General features: G+C 50.6%; 1 protein-coding gene across 2 annotated transcripts in view; it reads right to left on the reverse strand.

The window, feature by feature from the left end:
* The window catches only part of LOC135533609 (NLR family CARD domain-containing protein 3-like), a 54,676-nt gene that overhangs the window by 7,726 nt on the left and 23,460 nt on the right, over positions 1–23,490 (reverse strand). For both annotated transcript variants that reach the window (XM_064960899.1, XM_064960898.1), the window contains 2 exons: positions 23,117–23,290; positions 12,223–12,396 (listed from right to left, as the gene is read on the reverse strand). In XM_064960899.1, the coding sequence (XP_064816971.1) occupies positions 12,223–12,396; positions 23,117–23,290 (348 nt within the window). The remainder of the gene's footprint in view (positions 1–12,222; positions 12,397–23,116; positions 23,291–23,490) is intronic.

Here is a 23,490-nt window from a genome sequence, read left to right on the forward strand (position 1 = left end):
AGAGGATGGTTTAAACCCATGAATTCGGTCCACAGAGAGTTGATGAGAGAAAAGACAAGTTGATGACAGATTCCAAAAGGACGGGCTGTCTGAAAGGAACCATCAGGGATTCAACCCGCCTCAGGAAAACTGATCCAAGAGCTCGACAAATATAAGGTAAGCAGAACCTGTTAAATCAAAATCTGCATATTATATTATAGTCAATATCCCAAATTATGATCAGTACTACTGAGGCGTGAGTATGAATTGCTGTTAAATTTATGAAAAAAAATATATTTTTTCCGATAACCAATGGCACTGCGTAATGATACCTGTTCAATTATGTGATAAATCTTATTCATATAGTCTGGCACTAGTGGATTATACGATAATCTGGGTGCTCAGTGAGGAATTTGATGATTTAGTGGGATGAAATGTGATATGTGATAAATCTTATTCATATAGTCTGGCACTAGTGGATTATACGATAAGCTGGGTGCTCAGTGAGGAATTTGATGACTTAGTGGGATGAAATGTGATATGTGATAAATCTTATTCATATAGTCTGGCACTAGTGGATGTGGCGATCTACTGGGTGTTCAGTGAGGAATTTGATGAATTTGTGAAATGAATTGTGATTAAATGTTTTGTTAATTGTTAGAGACGTATTAAGCAAGACTGGGACTAGTGGAGTTGACATCTCACTAGGAGAATCAGTTAATAAATTAAGAATTGGACTAGGAGTGAAGGAATTAAACCTGATGTCTCCAGATTAATGTCACTGACCGTTTCATGAGACCGAGTGATACCGACCACCGACTCTAAATTTGACCCCCGAGTCAAAAGTTTGGCCGCCGTGCTGTATAACGAATTGATTTTTGTTCCCTTGGTGCTGTTGGTGTTGCCTAGAATTAATTTGACAAATATTACAGAAGGCATTTGAATACATTGTCATTGACCCAAAAGTAGGCGTTTGGGACACTAACAATTGGCCAGGCAGTAGAAGTGTGTGAAGTTGTAGAATTACTCCAATAAACTACCCTAGACGCATAATTATCTCGCGAATATCCCTTTTCGATAGTATAGTAATTCTACAAAGCTCTTTGTGCACGAGGGTGAGACGAAAGAGAGAAGTTTGTGTCGGCACCAGGAATACATCGCTGGTTTCGACCAAGCGACGGGCTAAGTGCACGAAGATAGCTATAGGACCCAAACATAGTGCATCGTCAATATGGCCTCAATTACCGTTCCCAAACTCAAATTCAACGAATATTTAGATCAGAGAATAGAGGAAAAGATAGTGAGGCAGAAAGAAATAGGAGCCATTTATTCAAGAAGAAAGGAACAAAAGAGAGAGAGAGCGGAGGCTGAGCAGAATAGGCACATGGGCAATAGAGGAGACAAAGAGGACACGCCCATACAAGAAACCTGATATGATGGGTGTGCTTGCTGGGGCCTCAGCTGACGTCACAGAAGGCACAATCAACAACCACAACACACCATCACCCAATTTTCACTACAACTACCCAGGACCTCAGCAACAGCCAGCATACAACCACCCAGAATCTAGCCACATGCAGCAGGTGTCATGTCTTGTTATGTCTGTTCCTGTCCTTTCTCTTCATTCTCTCTCTCTGCTGGTCTTTTTAGGTTACCTTCTCTGTCTCTCATCCCTCAGCTGTTCTACATTTCCCCTAACTAGCTCATTCTCTCTTTCCCCACCTGTTCTCTCTTCCCCCTCTGATTAGGTCTCTATTTCTTTCTCTGTTCCTGCTACTTTCAGTGTCTGATTCTTGTTTGTGTTTTTTGATGCCAGAAGCAAGCTGTCGTCTCGTTTGCTTCCACCTTGTCCTGTCCTGTCGGAGTCTGCATGGCAGGTGCAACCTGCATTATACTACGTTCTTTTGTTCCATTGACTACGTTGGAAGAGGATTTATGCCATTCCTGTTTTTTATTAAAGAACTCTGTTTTCTGTTAAAACCGCGTTTGGGTCTTCACTCAAGTTCATAACAGAAGAATCAGACCACGAATGGACCCAGCGGCTCCGGACCCTTTTCACTCCGCCGTCGAGATCCAGGGAGCGATGCTAGGCAGACACGAGGAGGAATTGTCTGCTGCTCAACATGCCGTTGAGACCCTGGCCGTCCAAGTCTCCGACCTCACAAGACGGGTTCACCAACTCCACCTCGATCCACCGCCCACTTCCAGGGTTTCCGAGTCTCCGGAGCCCAGGATCAACAACCCGCCGTGTTACTCTGGGGAGCCCACTGAGTGCCGCTCATTCCTCACTCAGTGTGATGTGGTGTTCTCTCTCCAGCCCAACACTTACTCCAGGAGCGCAGCCCGCATCGCCTACGTCATTTCTCTCCTTACCGGACGGGCGCGTGAGTGGGGCACGGCAGTCTGGGAGGCGAGGGCTGAGTGTATTAACCAGTATCAGGACTTTAAGGAGGAGATGATACGGGTTTTTGACCGTTCTGTTTTTGGCGAGGAGGCTTCCAGGGCCCTGTCTTCCCTATGTCAGGGGAATAGATCCATAACGGATTATTCTATTGAGTTTCGCACTCTCGCTGCCTCTAGTGACTGGAACGAGCCGGCTTTGCTCGCTCGTTTTCTGGAGGGTCTTCACGTCGAGGTTAAGGATGAGATCCTCTCCCGGGAGGTTCCTTCCAGTCTGGACTCCTTAATAGCTCTCGCTATTCGCATAGCGAGCGACGGTTTGATCTTCGTCGCCGAGCTCGTGGAAAGGAGCTCACGTTCTCCGTTGCTCCCCTCTCCACATCACTGCCGCCACCTGCCGCATCACTGCCACCCTCCCCCGCCGGCTCGGATGCTGAGCCTATGCAGCTGGGGGTATTCGCATCTCGGCCAAGGAGAGGGAACGGAGAATCACCAATCGCCTCTGTCTCTACTGCGGCTCCGCTGGTCATTTTGTCACCTCATGTCCAGTAAAAGCCAGAGCTCATCAGTAAGAGGAGGGCTACTGGTGAGCGCAACTACTCAGGCCTCTCCTTCTGGATCACGCACTACCTTTCCGGTCCATCTCCGCTGGCCCGGTTCATCTGCTTCCTGCAGTGCCTTGATAGACTCTGGGGCGGAGGGCTGTTTTATGGACGAGACCTGGGCTCGGGAACATGACATTCCTCTCAGACAGTTAGGGGAGCCCAGGGCCTTGTTCGCTTTAGATGGTAGTTCTCTCCCCCAAGATTCAGCGTCGGCGTGAGACGCTGCCTTTAACCCTCACTGTCTCTGGTAATCATAGCGAAACCATTTCTTTTTAATTTTTCGTTCACCTTTTACACCTGTTGTTTTGGGTCATCCCTGGCTAGTGCGCCATAACCCTTCTATTAATTGGTCTAGTAATACTATCCTATCCTGGAATGTTTCTTGTCATGTAACCTGTTTAATGTCTGCTATCCCTCCTGTTTCCTCTGTCTCTTCTTCACAGGAGGAGCCTGGCGATTTGACAGGGGTGCCGGAGGAGTATCACGATCTGCGCACGGTGTTCAGTCGTTCCAAGGCCACTTCTCTCCCTCCACACCGGTCGTATGACTGTAGTATTGATCTCCTTCCGGGAACTACTCCCCCCCGGGGTAGATTATACTCTCTGTCGGCTCCCGAACGTAAGGCTCTCGAGGATTATTTGTCGGTTTTCGCTCGACGTTTGGTGGGTACCATAGTCTCCTCCTCCTCCCCCGCCGGCGCGGGGTTTTTTTTGTTCAGAAGAAGGACGGGTCCCTGCGCCCATGCGTGGATTATCGAGGGCTGAATGACATAACAGTTAAGAATCGTTATCCGCTTCCTCTTATGTCTTCAGCCTTCGAGATCCTGCAGGGAGCCAGGTTTTTTCACCAAATTGGACCTTCGTAACGCCTACCATCTCGTGCGCATCAGGGAGGGGGACGAGTGGAAGACGGCGTTTAACACTCCGTTAGGGCACTTTGAATACCGGGTTCTTCCTTTCGGCCTCGTTAACGCTCCAGCTGTCTTTCAGGCACTAGTTAACGACGTCCTGAGAGACATGCTGAACATTTTTGTTTTCGTTTACATGGACGATATCCTGATTTTTTCACCGTCTCTCTCGATTCATGTTCAGCACGTGCGAGCCGCGTCCTCCAGCGCCTTTTGGAGAACTGTCTTTATGTGAAGGCTGAGAAGTGCACTTTTCATGCCGCTCTGTCCCTTTCTCGGTTCCGTTATTTCCGCTGAGGGCATTAAGATGGATCCCGCTAAGGTCCAGGCTGTCATTGATTGGCCCGTTCCTAAGTCACGCGTCGAGCTGCAGCGCTTTCTGGGCTTCGCTAATTTCTACCGTCGTTTCATCCGTAATTTCGGTCAGGTGGCAGCTCCTCTCACAGCCCTTACTTCTGTTAAGACGTGCTTTAAGTGGTCCGTTTCCGCCCAGGGAGCTTTTGATCTTCTTAAGAATCGTTTTACATCCGCACCTATTCTTGTTACACCTGACATCTCTAGACAGTTTGTTGTTGAGGTTGACGCGTCAGAGGTGGGCGTGGGAGCCATTCTTTCTCAGCGCTCTCTCTCTGACGGCAAGGTCCATCCTTGCGCGTTTTTTCTCATCGCTTATCGCCGCTCAGAACGTAACTATGATGTTGGTAATCGCGAACTGCTCGCCATCCGCTTAGCCCTAGGCGAATGGCGACAGTGGTTGGAGGCGACCGTTCCTTTTGTCGTTTGGACTGACCATAGGAACCTTGAGTACATCCGTTCAGCCAAACGACTTAATGCGCGTCAGGCCGTTGGGCTCTGTTTTTCGCTCGTTTCGAGTTTGTTATTTCTTATCGTCCGGGCTCAAAAAACACCAAACCTGATGCTTTATCTCGTCTCTTCAGTTCTTCTGAGGTCTCCACCGACCCCGATGGGATTCTCCCTGAGGGGCGTGTTGTCAAATTGGGTTTGACTGTCTGGGGAATTGAGAGGCAGGTAAAGCAAGCACTCGCATCACACTCCGTCGCCGCGAGCTTGCCCTAGGAACCTTCTGTTCGTTCCCGTTCCTACTCGTCCGGCCGTTCTTCAGTGGGCCCACTCTGCCAAGTTAGCCGGCCACCCCGGCGTTCGGGTACGCTCGCTTCCATTCGCCAGCGTTTCTGGTGGCCCACTCGGGAACGTGACGCGCGTCGATTTGTCAACCGCCGCTTGTTCGGTCTGCGCGCAGACTAAATCTGGGAACTCTCCTCCTGCCGGCCGTCTCAGACCGCTTCCCATTCCCTCTCGACGACCGTGGTCTCACATCGCTTTAGATTTTATCACCGGACTGCCTTCATCAGCGGGGAGGACAGTTATTCTTACGGTTGTCGATAGATTCTCTAAGGCGGCTCATTTCATTCCTCTCGATAAGCTCCCTTCTGCTAAGGAGACGGCTCAGATCATTATCGAGAATGTTTTCCGAATTCATGGCCTTCCGTCTGACGTCGTTTCCGACAGAGGCCCGCAGTTCCGTCTCAATTTTGGAGGGAGTTTTGCCGTTTGATTGGGGCTTCCGTCAGTCTCTCGTCCGGCTTTCATCCCCAGTCTAACGGCCACTGCTGGCCATCCCGAACGGGCCAATCAGACTGTTGGTACCATCGCATTTACGCAGTCTTTCTTTTCGTAACCCTGCGTCTTGGTCAGAACAGCTCCCTGGGCAGAGTACGCCCACAAATTCCTGCATGATTTTTATAGCATGACGCTTCCCTCGTCTGCTACCGGTCTATCCCCTTTTCAGTGTAGCCTCGGGTACCAGCCTCCGCTGTTCTCATCTCAGCTCGCCGAGTCCTGCGTCCCCTCCGCTCAGGCTTTTTTGTCCAGCGTTGCAGCGCACCTGGAAGTATCACTGGGGGTCAGGTCGGCACTTTGCCGTAATAGGGCGCAGACTGTGAGGGCCGCTAATAGCGTAGGGACCAAGAGTCCTAGATATTGTTGCGGTCAGGAGAGTAGCCATGGCTCTCCACTCAGAACCTTCCCCTTAAGACAGCTTCTAAGGGAACATTTGCAATAGTTTTGGCCCCGCGGTTCATTGGTCCGTTCCGTATTTCCCAGGTCATTAATCCTGTGCACGCAGTGCGACTATGGACTTCTCCCAGCTATCTTCGAATCACGCGTTCACCCGGGGTCTTCCATGTCTCCTGTGTTAAGCCCGTTCTTCGCGCCCGCTCGTCCCGAGTTCCCCCCATCCTTGTCGGCGCACCCATCTACAGGGTTCGAAATAAGATTTTGGACATGCGCCCTCGGGGCCGTGGTCATCAGTACCTAGTGGATTGGGAGGGTACGGTCCTGAGGAGAGGAGTTGGGTTCCCTCTCGGGACGTGCTGGACCGTTCGCTGATCGATGATTTCCTCCGTTGCCGCCAGGTTTCCTCTCGAGTGCGCCAGGAGGCGCTCGGTGAGTGGGGGGTACTGTCATGTCTTGTTATGTCTGTTCCTGTCCTTTCTCTTCATTCTCTCTCTGCTGGTCTTTTAGGTTACCTTCTCTGTCTCTCATCCCTCAGCTGTTCTACATTTCCCCTAACTAGCTCATTCTCTCTTTCCCCACCTGTTCTCTCTTCCCCTCTGATTAGGTCTCTATTTCTTTCTCTGTTCCTGCTACTTTCAGTGTCTGATTCTTGTTTGTGTTTTTGATGCCAGAAGCAAGCTGTCGTCTCGTTTGCTTCCACCTTGTCCTGTCCTGTCGGAGTCTGCATGGCAGGTGCAGCCTGCATTATACTACGTTCTTTTGTTCCATTGACTACGTTGGAAGAGGATTTATGCCATTCCTGTTTTTTATTAAAGAACTCTGTTTTCTGTTAAAACCGCGTTTGGGTCTTCACTCAAGTTCATAACAGCAGGAGCAGCAAGATTACAACCAACCACAGTTTCAAGGTATGGCAGGGTACACCATGCCCTGGCCATAAAAGATGCCCACACTGTCTGAAACCGAAGAAGTGTACTGGCTAAAATGTCTACCCACAGGGCATACCACCTCTCACATCCAGTTTAAGTTCAACCAACTGACAGCTCAAATCTACACTCTGCACCCATACAAGACTCCCCAAGCTGAGATCCATTGCACACTCAATGCAACAGAAACTAATGACTGTCCCTAAACGGAAGACTGGGACGAAGACATGATGCACCTATCAGGTGTTAAAACATTGTGGGTGGCCCAGAGGGGGTGGCAGCACTGGTCATCCTACGATCAAGGAACCTCCATGCACCCCTGGCCTGGACGGCTGAAGCATTAACAGCCATAGCACTCCTGAAAACAGATCTATCAGCGGCAGCAGCTCTGACTGCACCAGACTACAAGAACAAGTTCCATTTGGACGTTTCTGAAAAGGAAGGATTCACCTCATCCGTCCTATTCCAGAAACAAGAGGGGGAGAGAAGGGTCTTGATGTACTACTCTTCCAAACTTGACCACATTGAGGTAGGACAGACAACATGCTCCAGATACGTTGCTGCAGTAACAAAAGCTATTGAAAAAAAACAGCTCACCTCATGATGTCACCCTTCAATCAGCCATCATCCCTCAACCTGCACCTGCCCAATTAGCTGAAATCATCGGATTGACGCAGGCCCTCATCAGAGGAAAAGGAAAGACTGTGAATATCTATACAGACTCGGCACATGCCCATGGAGCAGTTCATACGGATGGACCACAATGGGTGAGGCGCAACTTCACCACCACAGGGAACCTTCCAATCAAACACAAGGCACAGATGGAAAAACTGATTGCATCCGTTTCTCTACCCGGAAAGGTGGCCATCATGAAGTGTAAAGGACATCAACAACTGAAAAACAGAGTCAGTGAGGGGAATGATGCAGCTGACAAAGCAGCCAAAGAAGCTGGTGGTTACACTCCAAGACAAATGGTGCTGCAGACTCAACCACCCCAGACTGAACTAACAGAACAACACATAAAAGAGCTCCAGATCTCGGCAGGACCATATGAACATTCAGTTTGGGGACAGAAAGGGGCGACCAAAGGAGTGGATGGACTGTGGAGATGCCATGACGGCAGATTGGTGGCTCACGCCAATCTATGCCCAGAACTAATACGGGAAGCTCATGGGCCCACCCACGAAGGCAAACTAAGGACTTTGCAGAGGGTGTCTCACATCTGGTGGCACCCTCACATGAAAGATATGACAGACTTATTCTGTGACGAGTGCAGCATTTGTGGTAGCTACAATCCTAAGAAACCCTATCAGACACCCATGGGCTCCTACCCAGTACCCGATGCATGTTTTCAGGATATTAGTATAGATTACACCGACATGGGCCCCGACAATGTATTCTAAAAGACAAACACTATCTCCTAGTTATGGTCGATAGGTTCCCCAAGTGGGTTGAGGCAATACCAACAGCACGTGAGGATGCCAAGTCAGTCGTTAAGTGGCTACAAACCAAACTAACGCCCAGGTATGACATCCCAAGACAAATCAAATTTGACAAATGGGTCACATTTAACAAACACCTGAGACAGGTGGAAGAAAGATTTGGCATAACACACAGATTTGGTTCTGTGTACTACTCCCGGTCCCAAATTCTGGTGGAACGTTAAATCAAAAGCTGAAAGCTAAGATAGCTAAAGTATGTGCAGGTACGAAGTTGACATGGATTGAAGTCCTGCCTCTGGTGTTGATGGCCATGAGAGCCTCACCAGGAGCAGGCACCCATCTCTCTCCTCATGAGAGTCATGGCTGGTCCACCAAGGGAGGGAGGTCATATGCCCGCCCTTGATGTACAACAAATTGTAATGTCTAATTATGTGAAAAAACTGACGGTTCTCTCTGCAGCACTCTCTACCCAGGTTCACAAGGTCCATTAGGGGGAGCTGCCGGGGGACACGCCACCACTGAAGGCAAAGGTTGGTGACTGGGTGAGGGTTAAAGTCCACAAGAGAAAGTGGCTGGAACCCAGGTGGACTGGACGGTACGAAGTGAAGGAGGTTACTTCACACTCAGTCCAGGTCAAAGGTAAATCAGGCGCACCTTGGCACCACCTTACACATTGCACCCCAGCCCCAACTCCTTCCAGAAAACTGACGGAAGTCAGAACTGACCTAAGTGGTCTACATTCGGTCCCAAAGTCTACATCTATTTAGCCAAGGAAAATGGGAGGTGCACCCCCATACTCTTTGACTAAATTACACTTTTCCCCCTGGGAACGTTTGGGGATCTCGGGACCCCTGTTTGTTACTTTTCTTCTCATAGGGGGAGTCACTGTAGGCACACTCACATGGCTTATAGACCAACAGATGCACCCACTACAGACTCACACCCTGAATACTACTCTGCCAGGTGAAACTAACTTTCTCTCTCTTCCCTCTTATCTACCACAAGACCATACCATTTCTAGGCGTGAGGTGGGGGTCACTAAGTGCACCCCCCAGGAGTTGAAGAGCACCACCTTGTGTTTGCCTTTCAATGCCACCACCACCGCTTACCTGCCTTGGAGCTTTTTGGGTCATGCGCGAAATAGCCTGGGGCTACCTGCCTGGACATATTCCAGGCATAACTGGTATATAACCAAAGGGGGATATGGTGAGTGGTCTTGGAAAAACCTGGTGGCGGAAACAGGGTATGACTGGTCCAACTATTCCAAGGGATGGGTTGTCCTTGCCTGGCGCAAACGGCTTACACTTTCACGCACTGGTTTTCAACTAAAGCTGATTGTACGACCTGAGACCACTATGGGTTGTCAGGTTTTTACGTTGGCCCCATATTAGATACCAGCAGGGCTGAAGTCCATTTCACACTGCATATCTGCTTTACGCCACAACCACAGCCTACTTTTGTGACGGTGTGTGACGATATGGCAAAGCCACATAACCTAGCCCGGGACAAGGATGGGTGGGGTTCTGCTGCTTTAGTGGACACTAACCCTACCCCGGATGAGAACATTCAGGTTGCTACAGGTGTCTCAGGTTTTTCTAACAATTGGTTATTATTGACCGAACAAGCAGCCAATACAACCCCCACTAGTTGCGTAGTTTGCATGAGCGCCAGACCATTGCTCCGCATTGTCCCGGCCACTGTCGAGGTCGGATGTTTAATGCCCCTTATGGACAAAGACAATCCGACTGGTAATTGCTCCTTCTGGGATGCAGTTTACCCTGTTGTCTCCGCTACGGTCAGGGCACCACAATTTTCCTCTGATGTTGCCAGGGCCGAATTCTCCTGTATTAACTTGACAGGGGTATACTACAGTTGGGGTTACTCCCTGAGGGTTGGTGTGCAAATACTATCGTATTAGTTGGTGGTTTTAAGCCAGTGGTCAGGGCTGACATCTGGTGGTGGTGTGGGGGAACTCGGGTTTTTGACAGAATTCCCAGTGATACTCCGGGTACTTGTGCGCTTGTAACACTTCTGCTGCCTATCTCTGTTTACCCTATAGGTGTGGGTGATTTGGTGACCCGGATACAGGCTGTGGACCCACAGTTTATGCCTACCAGAACCAAGCGGGCAGCAGCCCTGACTGTCAGGGATCCCACGTATATTGATGCTATAGGTGTTCCTAGGGGGGTCCCTGATGAGTACAAGCTGGTGGACCAGGTCGCAGCAGGTTTTGAATCATCTCTCTGCTTGTGGTGCACTATTAATAAAAATGTGGACCGCATTAACTATATACATTTCAATGTTCAAAAATTAGGTAACTGGACTCAACAGGGTTTTGAGGCCGTACATGGTCAACTGGCTGCCACCTCCCTTATGGCTGCCACCTCCCTTACCTCCCTTATGATATGTTGCTGGCTGAGAAGGGTGGGGTATGTTTTATGTTTGGGGAGCAATGTTGCACATTTATCCCCAATAACACAGCCTCTGATGGCAGCCTCACTGTGGCATTAGAAGGCCTGCGTACCCTTAATGGTAAAATGAAATCCCACTCTGGGGTTGATACTGTCATGTGGGACTCCTGGATGGATGCATTTGGTAAATATAAGGTCCTGGTCTCTTCTATTCTGGTCTCTATCTCTGTGTTTGCTGCTATATTAACCCTCTGTGGCTGTTGTTGCATCCCATGTGCACGCTCTCTGCTTTCTCGAGTTATTACCTCTGCTATTGCACCTAATAATGACCCTGCACTGATGTTTCCCCTCCTACTACAGGAGGATCCTCAGGTGGAGTTTGACACATGCACATATGAGTAGTTTTCAGGTCTCTTAGGAGACGTGAAGAGGGGGACTACAATTTCCCTGTTATATTTTTCTTACTTTAGTTTTTGTCACGTCTATTAAGACGTGAAGAGGGGGATTTGTTAGAAACATATTAAACGCATGAAATAATGCATTCACTGACTGTTGTCTGCCTGTGGCCTAACCATGCAATTGTGGCTTCCACACTGTGTCATAACCCTACCCTCCCCCTGTTCCTTGCGTAGATACTAATCGCACTGGTACAACCCTGTTTGAGTGGCTGATTGAGATAACACATTAGCGTCACTGCACATATATATTGGAATCCCTAAAACACCCGACCTGCTTTGGGATGGGCTCCAAAGACAAAGAACTCTGTCAAGAACCAACGGGATACGGACACCAGGCTGGAGGGGACTGTCTATCACCTACAAGCAACCTACCAGAAACCAGGACTACCAGAATCTACCTACGTCATTTCAATGTATTTAAGGGACTGCATATCATGTTTCGCGCTCTCTTTTTCTGAAAGTTCCATAAGAGCTGGACGAAGGAGCCGTGCGCACGCTTCGCCAGACATCATTACGCATTGAATAAACGGTCTTTTATTATACTTTATCCGCCTTGTCCAGAGTCTCAACTTGATCTCATTTCTCATATATTATTAATTAACACAACAAAACATGCTAATCTCTCACCATTACCAATAACAGAGACTACAACAAAACATGCTAACCTCTCACCATGACAAATAACAGAGGCTACAACAAAACATGCTAACCTCTCACCATTACCAATAACAGAGGCTACAACAAAACATGCTAACCTCTCACCATTACCAATAACAGAAGCTACAACAAAACATGCTAACCTCTCACCATTACCAATAACAGAGACTACAACAAAACATGCTAACCTCCCACCTTTATCCTCAAATAAAAGGTGACATTCTGTACTGTCACCTAATATGAAACATTATATCTCAAATCCAAAATCCTGGAGAATAGCTCCAAATTTAAAACTGTAAGCTTCACTGTCCAAACACTTATGGTGTGGACTATGTGTGTCTGGTAAACACATGTGGATCTGGTGAACAGTTATCACTTGTTGACCAACTACAGAAATACTGACCTCAGAGTCTCCAGTTTACAGTGGGGATTCCCCAGTCCAGCAGAGAGCAGCTTCACTCCTGAATCCTTCAGGTCATTGTTACTCAGATCCAGCTCTCTCAGGTGTGAGGGGTTTGACCTCAGAGCTGAGACCAGAGAAGCACAGCCTTCCTCTGTGACTAGACAGCCTGACAGCCTGCAAAGAGTCAAATCATATTAAAATCACACTGCTATTCTTTGGTGGTGAAAATAGTGGCAGTATATTTTTTCAACATATTCAGATTTATCAGTGTCCTGAAACCTTCCATATCTATTCGTAAAATAGTGTATCATCATACAAAATGACAAATGATCAAAGTATTGCCTGCAGATAGAAACATGTATAGTACAAATATTATAGTAGACTGACCAGACCAGTTTTATAAAGCAGTATCAGTCAGAAGACAGACAGTGAGGAATCAGATTTAGATTGTATTGAGTATACAGTCCACACCATATCTATTGTAATGACCTGACTAGATCATAAATGAACAATTGTCCAGACAGAGGCTTGAGTTTGCGAATTGACGGTTTATTAAACCAACTTTACACAGGATACTGTTTGGACCGTAGCACACGCCAAAAAGATGACAGATAACCCACAAGCCAATCGTGACCTTCTCTTGGGAAGCCCAGACGTAAGAGAGAGAGAACAAAGGCTGAACCTGGTCTTAACTTCCAATGTTCCACCCCCCTGCCCAACCCCCCTCCACGCCACTCCGCCAACCACCAGGATGCCCGGCATCAGAACATTCCAGGCATTCCCGTGATTGGCAGATAGCAGGTTGATTGACATGTCGGACCCCGCGAACACCGGGTACTACGTACTACGTACGTAAGCTTAACTTTCTGAACATTCGAGACGTGTAGTCCACTTGTCATTCCAATCTCCTTTGCATTAGCGTAGCCTCTTCTGTAGCCTGTCAACTATGTGTCTATCTATCCCTGTTCTCTCCTCTCTGCACAGACCATACAAACGCTCCACACCACGTGGCCGCGGCCACCCTAATCTGGTGGTCCCAGCGCGCACGACCCACGTGGAGTTCCTGGTCTCCGGTAGCCTCTGGAACTGCCGATCTGCGGCCAACAAGGCAGAGTTCATCTCAGCCTATGCCTCCCTCCAGTCCTCGACTTCCTGGCACTGACGGAAACATGGATCACCACAGATAACATTGCTACTCCTACTGCTCTCTTCGTCCGCCCACGTGTTCTCGCACACCCCGAGAGCTTCTGGTCAGCGGGGTGGTGGCACCGGGATCCTCATCTCTCCCAAGTGGTCATTCTCTCTCTCTCCCTTACCCATCTATCTATCGCCGCCTTTGAATTCCATGCTGTCACAGTTACCAGCCCTTTCAAGCTTAACATCCTTATCATTTATCGCCCTCCAGGTTCCCTCGGAGAGTTCATCAATGAGCTTGATGCCTTGATAAGCTCCTTTCCTGAGGACGGCTCACCTCTCACAGTCCTGGGCGACTTTAACCTCCCCACGTCTACCTTTGACTCATTCCTCTCTGCCTCCTTCTTTCCACTCCTCTCCTCTTTTGACCTCACCCTCTCACCTTCCCCCCTACTCACAAGGCAGGCAATACGCTCGACCTCATCTTTACTAGATGCTGTTCTTCCACTAACCTCATTGCAACTCCCCTCCAAGTCTCCGACCACTACCTTGTATCCTTTTCCCTCTCGCTCTCATCCAACACTTCCCACACTGCCCCTACTCGGATGGTATCGCGCCGTCCCAACCTTCGTTCTCTCTCCCCCGCTACTCTCTCCTCTTCCCTCTGCTCATACCTTCTCCAACCTTTCTCCTGATTCTGCCTCCTCAACCCTCCTCTCTTCCCTTTCTGCATCCTTTGACTCTCTATGTCCCCTATCCTCCAGGCCGGCTCGGTCCTCCCCTCCCGCTCCGTGGATCGATGACTCATTGCGAGCTCACAGAACAGAGCTCCGGGCAGCCGAGCGGAAATGGAGGAAAACTCGCCTCCCTGCGGACCTGGCATCCTTTCACTCCCTCCTCTCTACAGTTTCCTCCTCTGTCTCTGCTGCTAAAGCCACTTTCTACCACTTTAAATTCCAAGCATCTGCCTCTAACCCTAGGAAGCTCTTTGCCACCTTCTCCTCCCTCCTGAATCCTCCTCCCCCTCCCCCCCCTCCTCCCTCTCTGCAGATGACTTCGTCAACCATTTTGAAAAGAAGGTCGACGACATCCGATCCTCGTTTGCTAAGTCAAACGACACCGCTGGTTCTGCTCACACTGCCCTACCCCGTGCTCTGACCTCTTCTCCCCTCTCTCTCCAGATGAAATCTCGCTTCTTGTGACGGCCGGCCGCCCAACAACCTGCCCGCTTGACCCTATCCCCTCCTCTCTTCTCCAGACCATTTCCGGAGACCTTCTCCCTTACCTCACCTCGCTCATCAACTCATCCCTGACCGCTGGCTACGTCCCTTCCGTCTTCAAGAGAGCGAGAGTTGCACCCCCTTCTGAAAAAACCTACACTCGATCCCTCCGATGTCAACAACTACAGACCAGTATCCCTTCTTTCTTTTCTCTCCAAAACTCTTGAACGTGCCGTCCTTGGCCAGCTCTCCCGCTATCTCTCTCAGAATGACCTTCTTGATCCAAATCAGTCAAGTTTCAAGACTAGTCATTCAACTGAGACTGCTCTTCTCTGTATCACGGAGGCGCTCCGCACTGCTAAAGCTAACTCTCTCTCCTCTGCTCTCATCCTTCTAGACCTATCGGCTGCCTTCGATACTTTTAACCATCAGATCCTCCTCTCCACCCTCTCCGAGTTGGGCATCTCCGGCGCGGCCCACGCTTGGATTGCGTCCTACCTGACAGGTCGCTCTACCAGGTGGCGTGGCGAGAATCTGTCTCCTCGCCACGCGCTCTCACCACTGGTGTCCCCCAGGGCTCTGTTCTAGGCCCTCTCCTATTCTCGCTATACACCAAGTCACTTGGCTCTGTCATAACCTCACATGGTCTCTCCTATCATTGCTATGCAGACGACACACAATTAATCTTCTCCTTTCCCCCTTCTGATGACCAGGTGGCGAATCGCATCTCTGCATGTCTGGCAGACATATCAGTGTGGATGACGGATCACCACCTCAAGCTGAACCTCGGCAAGACGGAGCTGCTCTTCCTCCCGGGGAAGGACTGCCCGTTCCATGATCTCGCCATCACGGTTGACAACTCCATTGTGTCCTCCTCCCAGAGCGCTAAGAACCTTGGCGTGATCCTGGACAACACCCTGTCGTTCTCAACCAACATCATGGCGGTGGCCTGTTCCTGTAGGTTCATGCTCTACAACATCCGCAGAGCACGACCCTGCCTCACACAGGAAGCGGCGCAGGTCCTAATCCAGGCACTTGTCATCTCCCGTCTGGATTACTGCAACTCGCTGTTGGCTGGGCTCCCTGCCTGTGCCATTAAACCCCTACAACTCATCCAGAACGCCGCAGCCCGTCTGGTGTTCAACCTTCCCAAGTTCTCTCACGTCACCCCGCTCCTCCGCTCTCTCCACTGGCTTCCAGTTGAAGCTCGCATCCGCTACAAGACCATGGTGCTTGCCTACGGAGCTGTGAGGGGGAACGGCACCACAGTACCTCCAGGCTCTGATCAGGCCCTACACCCAAGCAAGGGCACTGCGTTCATCCACCTCTGGCCTGCTCGCCTCCCTACCATTGAGGAAGTACAGTTCCCGCTCAGCCCAGTCAAAACTGTTCGCTGCTCTGGCCCCCAATGGTGGAACAAACTCCCTCACGACGCCAGGACAGCGGAGTCAATCACCACCTTCCGGAGACACCTGAAACCCCACCTCTTCAAGGAATACCTAGGATAAGTAATCCTTCTCACCACCCCCCTTAATGATTTAGATGCACTATTGTAAAGTGGCTGTTCCACTGGATGTCAGAAGGTGAATTCACCAATTTGTAAGTCGCTCTGGATAAGAGCGTCTGCTAAATGACTTAAATGTAAATGTAAATGTACTGGTCAGTACAACACAACCACCTCCTAGCCTAACACATAACACACAGCTGTCTGTGCGGGTCGCTACACAGCCCCCCCACCACAAAGTCCCTCGTCCCCGAGGGAACAAACAAAGTTTCTGAAGCGACCCGGAGGTCTCCTTTGCCTGCGTGGCCGTGATGGTCGCAGAGTGCCCCTCTGGGAACCAGGGGATGAAGGCAGGGATATGTGGGACAAGGAAGCGGGAACGGGTAACACAGTCCGTGGCTCTGGGGAACCACGCGGTGACACAGGGGGGGAGACAGGCGGAGTGGGCTGTCTGGAGCCTTGTCTGCGGCACCTGAGGGTGGGTGCCTGGAGAATGTCATTGCCAGAGAGGGGAATTGTAGGGGTTCCTGGGGTTTGGGGAAAAGAGGCCCCTCTGTATGGGGCTAACCTGTCCCGGTGCAGTGCCACCTTTCTCCCCCTGGGAGGAAGCTGCACCCGGGAAACACAACCTCCCCTACCCTCTCCAGGACACTGCAGGGTCCCACCCAGTGACTGTCCAACTTGGGGCATCTGCCTTTTTTCCTTAGGGGGCTGTAGACCCAGACCAGCTCCCCAGCCACAAAGTGCCTTCCCCGGGTGTGCACGTCATAGTTCCTTTTCTGCCTCACACCTGCTGTCTCCAGGCGGTCCTGGAGTCTCCGGGCATACTCCGGCCCCGGAGGAACATGAGGGCTATCCAGGGGCCGACCAAACGCCATCTCCGCAGGGGTGCGGATCTCTCTCCCCAGCATGAGGAGGGCAGGCGTGCAGGAGGTGGAGTCTTGGACAGCGGAGCGGCATGCCATGAGGACCATAGGCAGGTGCTTGTCCCAGTCACGCTGGTGTTTGGAAGAGACGATGGCCAGCTGCTGTCCAAGCGTTTTGTTGAAGCGCTCCACAAGGCCATCACTTTGAGGATGGAGAGGAGTAGTGCGGGTCTTGTGCATACCCAGCCTCTCACACATGGTGGCGAACACACGGGACTCAAAGTTTCTGCCTTGGTCGCTGTGGATGGACTCTGCAGCTCCAAACCTGCTGAACATCCCCGCTGTCAGGGCGTCGACGATGGTCTCTGCCTCCTGGTCAGGCAGAGCATAGGCCTCGGGCCATTTTGTGAAATAGTCCATGGCCGTGAGCACCCAGCGGTTTCCACTGTCTGTGGTGGGGAATGGCCCAACTACATCCACTCCCACCCTCTCCATGGGAGCCCCCACTTGGAACTGTTGGAGCTGAGCATGAGAGCGGCCTGGGGGGCCCTTTCTCGCTGTGCAGTTGTCACAGCGGCGACAAAAGTCCTCCACATCCCTCTTGAGCTGCCCCCAGTAGAAGCCCTGACGGAGACGGCGCAGTGTTTTTGTGACCCCAAAGTGTCCAGTCCCCACCCCCCCATGAGTACTCTGGAGCACAGCCTCCCGCAATGCTTTTGGGACCACCACCTGCCACCTCTCCTCTCCCGTAGCTGTCTCCTTCCATGCCCGCTGTAGCACGCCATCAGCCAGCCGCAGTCTCTCAAACTTCAACCACAACCCTTTGGTCGCGAGTGAGAGCGCTGTCACCTCTTCCATTGGTGGCCTCACCTGCGCCTCTACCCACTGTAGCACTGGCTGTAGGTCTGTGTCCCGTCCCTGCTGCTGCCGCCATTCAGCCACGTCGACAGTCTGCAGCTCGCAGCAGACAGGCCCGCTCGCCCGACACACTGTGGCACAGACACCCTCCTCTGCCCGCAGCTCTCTCCCGTCCCTCTCTCCGTTCACAGTGGCGGCAACCGTCTGCAGTACAGGGCCGACGGGACATGGCGTCGGCGTTGGAGTGGCGTGCCCCTGCCCTGTGCACCACCGTGAAGTCATACGGCTGAAGCTCCTCCAACCAGCGTGCCACCTGCCCTTCTGGCTCTCTGAAAGACATGAGCCACTGGAGAGCAGAGTGGTCAGTCCTTACAGTAAAGGGCAGACAACCCAGGTAGTACTTGAAGTGTTTGACGGAAGCCACAACAGCCAAGAGCTCCCGCCGGGTGACACAGTAGCGGCGCTCATGTTTGTCAAATGTTTTGCTGAAGTACGCCACCACTCTCTCCCGCTCTGGCCCCACCTGGGCCAGCACCCCACCCATGCCCACATTGCTCGCGTCTGTGTCCAGGATAAAGGGCAAGGTGAGGTCAGGGGGGGCGAGCACGGGGGCCCCGATCAGTGCACGTTTGAGGGTGTTGAACGCCTCCTCACACTCCACTGTCCAAGTGAAAGCCTTGTCCTTCGGCAGCAGGCGGTTCAGTGGAGCAGCAACGCTTGAGAAGCCCCGTACAAACCTCCTGTAGTACGAGGCCAGGCCCAGGAAGCTCTTCAGCTGACGCTGGTCGGTGGGGGTGGGCCAGTCTCTGACAGCCCCTACCTTGTCCTACATGGTGCTGATCCCCTCCTTCCCCACTCAGTGGCCCAAGAAGGACACCTCTCCTCATGAAGTGGCACTTCTCGGGTGGAGCTTCAGACCTGCGGCAGCCACCCTCTCCAGCACACGCCGTAGCGCCCCAGGGCTGACTGGAAGGAGCTGCCATGGGCCAGGATGTCATCGAGGTATACCAGACACTGCTGTCGGGGATGCCATCCAGCACCCTGTCCATCAAACGCTCAAAAGTAGCTGGAGCGTTGCACAGGCCAAAGCACAGGACCTTGAACTGCCAGTGTCCTCTGTTAGTGGAGAACACAGTTTTGGCTCTGGCCTCTGGGGAGAGGGGCACCTGCCAGTAGCCACTGCGGAGGTCTAGTTAGGAGAACCAGGAGGACCCCCTAACCAGGTCCAGCGACTCATCGATACGTGGTATGGGGTATGAGTCCTTCCTGGTTACCTCATTCAGCCGCCTGTAGTCCGCACAGAACCTCAGCTTGCCCCCCTTCTTCGGAACTATGACGACTGGCGCCGACCAGGGGCTGTCTGAGGGCTCAATGAAGTCTGCCCGCTGCATCTCCAACACAGCCTTGTCTGCCGCCTCCTGGCGTGCCAGCGGGATACGGCGGGGACGCATCTTGATGGGTCGAGCGTCACCTGTGTCGATCTCATGCTGCACCAGATGAGTCTGACCCACCTCTTCCTCACTCAACGCAAAGCTGTCTCTGAATTCAAACAGCAACTGCCACAACCGTTCCTGCTGCTCGGGGTCAAGACCAACACAGTTCCTCCCCCATATCTTCCTCACTGCAGACAGTGTCCTCTCCTCTCCCATCTGGGGTAGCTGGGCTGGGGGGTTGCGGCCCGGGCTCACAGAGGGCTGTGTCATGGAGGTAGCTGGGGGAATGTAACACACCGCCGTAGGTGACAGGGGGACTGGGGAAAAGTCACACACAGCTGTGGGGGAGGGGGCGCAGCCATGAGTCTCTGCTGCTTTAACCTTTGGAGTAAAGGGTTTGTTCGGTTGAGTGAATGTGACATTAGGGGGGGCCATGGTGACTTCCGTCCCTCCCTGGAAGCTCAGTGTGCCCCTATTTAGGTCTAACTGGCAGCCTGTGCTCCTAAGAAAGTCCAACCCCAGGATACAAGGGTCCTGCACAGCCGCCACCCACACAGGATGACGCACAGTCCTGCCCCCTGCTGTCAGAGTCATTATTCCCTTCCCTTTCATGGGTGCCAGCTCACCTGTGACTGTGCGGAGCTGCACAGTTGTAGGCTCATACTGAGTCCAACCTGGCACAATATCTGGCCTCACCAGGTTACTGTGGACCCAGTGTCCACCAGGGCGGAGCAGGGCACCCCCTCCACAGTGACAGGGACATGACAAAAGTCCCCAACACAGGTCCGGCCCACCACAACAACAGGCTCCATCCGCTTGCCCTCGTCTGCTTCTGGGGGAAGTGGAGCCTTGCTTCCCCCGTCTGTGCCGGTGGGCTCCTCCTGAAGATGATGGTGGTTGGGATAGAAAGCCAGGGGTCCGCACTACCCGGTCTATGCGGACCGAGCCGTTTCCCTGAGCTCTGGGGTACATTGGGCAATCTCGGCGCAGATGGCCTGGCTGACCACAACCCCAGCAGACCCTGGGACCAGGGCTTGTGTTTCGTGCCGCCTGTAGCGACACAGCCCGAATGAGTTTTGTCATTTCGGCCACCCAAGCAGGCTTTTCCGGCTCCGGGCTGCTCTGCCCCCCAGCTCGCACAGAGGGTGTGTCTCCCTGCACCCCCACCAAAGCCCCAGCTGAAGCCCCAGCCCACACCAGCTCCCTCTCCAAAGCCATCTCCAAGGCTGTCTGCAATGACTCAGGATGAGCCAGCTGGGTCTGTATGCGCAGCTCCGTAGGATAGAGCGTCTGTATGAACTGGTCCCGTGCTAGCTCGCTCTGCACGGAGGGGGGCATGTGAGCATATGTGAGCATATGCCCACCGAGAGAGGCTCTCAATGGCATTAGCTAGCACCCGTAGAGGCTCTCCAGGCTGCCTGCGTCTATTACTCAGTTCGGAGCGCAGTAGCCCGGGCTGTACACACTGTCCATAGCGCCTCCTCAGTGCTCCCACTAAAGCACCATAATCATGCCTGTCCTCGGGGCTAATCAATATCAAACAGACCAGAGCTTCATCCGTGAGGCATAAAGCCAACTGCAGTGCCCTTTCTTCATCCGACCACCCCTAAAATGAGCTAACAGTTCAAACTGAGCATAAAAAGCTTCCCAATCCGCCTTACCGGAATACTTCGGGGTCTTAACAGATACGGACGCAGCCGGGAACTGGGCGCCGCCATGTTTGTTTACATCCTGAGCCCCAGATTCCTCGTCACGCCGCGTCGACGTCGCCACTTCGGGCCGCCCACCAGAATCCGCGCGAAATACAGTCGACGAAGCACTCATGCCCGCTTCAGCCGCCATCGCTCTAACGTCCTCCCTCAAGCGGCCTCTGCGCTCCGACGCCCTGGCGATCTCCTCAGCCAGAACCCCCGACGTCCATTCACACGCACCTCCTTGGCCATAATCGTCCCCTACCTCCACCTTCACTTTCGGATTCCCTCGACGCATTTTCAATCCCCGTTCTCACCTACGGTAGCTAGCCACATAAGTCAGCTAGCTAGCTGGCTAACTTGTATCAACGTTTTTACTTCTGACACCAATGTAATGACCTGACTAGATCATAAATGAACAATTGTCCAGACAGAGGCTTGAGTTTGCGAATTGACGGTTTATTAAACCAACTTTACACAGGCTACTGTTTGGGCCGTAGCACACGCCAAAAAGATGACAGATAACCCACAAGCCAATCGTGACCTTCTCTTGGGAAGCCCAAACGTAAGAGAGAGAGAACAAAGGCTGAACCTGGTCTTAACTTCCAATGCTCCACCCCCCTGCCCAACCCCCCTCCACGCCACTCCGCCAAACACCAGGATGCCCGGCATCAGAACATTCCAGGCATTCCCGTGATTGGCAGATAGCAGGTTGATTGACATGTCGGACCCCGCGAACACCGGGTACTGATCAGTACAACACAACCACCTCCTAGCCTAACACATAACACACAGCTGTCTGTGCGGGTCGCTACACTATTTAGACAGTGAGGTATCAGATTTAGATTGTATTGAGTATACAGTCCACACCATATCTATTTAGACAGTGAAGCTAACATTTTAAATGTGTCTCTATTCTCCAACATTTTGGATTTGAGGTCAAATGTTTCATATGATGTGACAGTTTATAATGTCACATTTAATTTGAGGGTATTTTAAGACATATGTGTTTCACTATTACAAATGAAAACAATTTATGTTTCCAGTCTCCCCATTTGAAGAAGTCTTAAGTATTCTGAACCAATTCACTCATAGTGTATTAAAATAGTCAAACATTTAGTTTTTTGTCGTAAACTCGTTGGTTGCATTTGCATTTTGTTTTGGTTGTGTTTTGCCCAATAATAAAATGGTGGATGATGACTGGAGTACTTTTCTGTCTAAGAGAGTAGATAACATGTTTCTAAACAATAATAAATTAATCCTGATGAGGCTATGATTAAGAAAAATCATGAAAGTATCATGAATAATAATGAGTGAGAACGTTACAGAGGCTACAACAAAGCATGCTAACCTCTCACCATTACCAATAACAGAGGCTACAACAAAACATGCTAACCTCTCACCATTACCAACAACAGAGGCTACAACAAAATATGCTAACCTCTCACCATTACCAATAACAGAGGCTACAACAAAACATGCTAACCTCTCACCATTACCAATAACAGAGGCTACAACAAAACATGCTAACCTCCCACCATTACTATTAACAGAGGCTACAACAAAACATACTAACCTCTCACCATTACCAATAACAGGGGGGGGGGGTATATTTGTGCCTCTGTAACTTTCTCATTCATCATAATTCACAATTTATTCATGATTATTCATCATCATAGTAGCATCCACATGAATGTAGAAGTGTTCAGAAACATCTTCTATTCTTACTGACAATACAAGTGAAGTGACTCCAAAATGACAGGACATTATTCACCATTCAGTTTCTATCAGGAAAAACATCCAAAACACAACCGAGACAAACTGCAAATTAATTCAACAAGTTAGTAGAATCACAAGCTTGATGGAATCACTGCAAGCAAAGAATATTGGACAAAACACTAAACTTATGACTAAATTAATTTGTTCAAATAATTAAGACTAAATTATACAATTATAATATATATATATATATATATATATATATATATATATATATATATATATATATATATATATATATATATATATATATATATATATATATATATATGCTGGAGCATAGCACCAAATGTAAAACTGTAAGTTTTACTGTCCAAACACATATGGTGTTTTTGGACAGTGTATCTGGTAAACACATGTGGATCTGGTGAACAGTTATCACTTGTTGACCAACTACAGCAATACTGACCTCAGAGTCTCCAGTTTACAGTGGGGATTTCCCAGTCCATCAGAGAGCAGCTTCACTCCTGAATCCTTCAGGTCATTGTTACTCAGGTCCAGCTCTCTCAGGTGTGAGGGGTTTGAACCGAGAACTGAGACCAGAGAAGCACAGCCTTCCTCTGTGACTCCACAGCCTGACAGCCTGCAAAGAGATCATCATGACTTCACAAACACACTGTTAATTTAACACCAGTAGTGTAGAAGGACAACGGTAGATGCATTTGGTTTGTTCTCTCAAACAACATATATATTCATCTTCCGTCTCCTAGAATTGTATGGTCATATTGTTATACTAATGTGAAAATCAATGCATTTACTCAATATGTTATTCATTATAATATT

Source organism: Oncorhynchus masou, unplaced genomic scaffold (genome assembly GCF_036934945.1).
Source record: "Oncorhynchus masou masou isolate Uvic2021 unplaced genomic scaffold, UVic_Omas_1.1 unplaced_scaffold_2506, whole genome shotgun sequence".
Taxonomy (NCBI): Eukaryota; Metazoa; Chordata; class Actinopteri; order Salmoniformes; family Salmonidae; genus Oncorhynchus; species Oncorhynchus masou.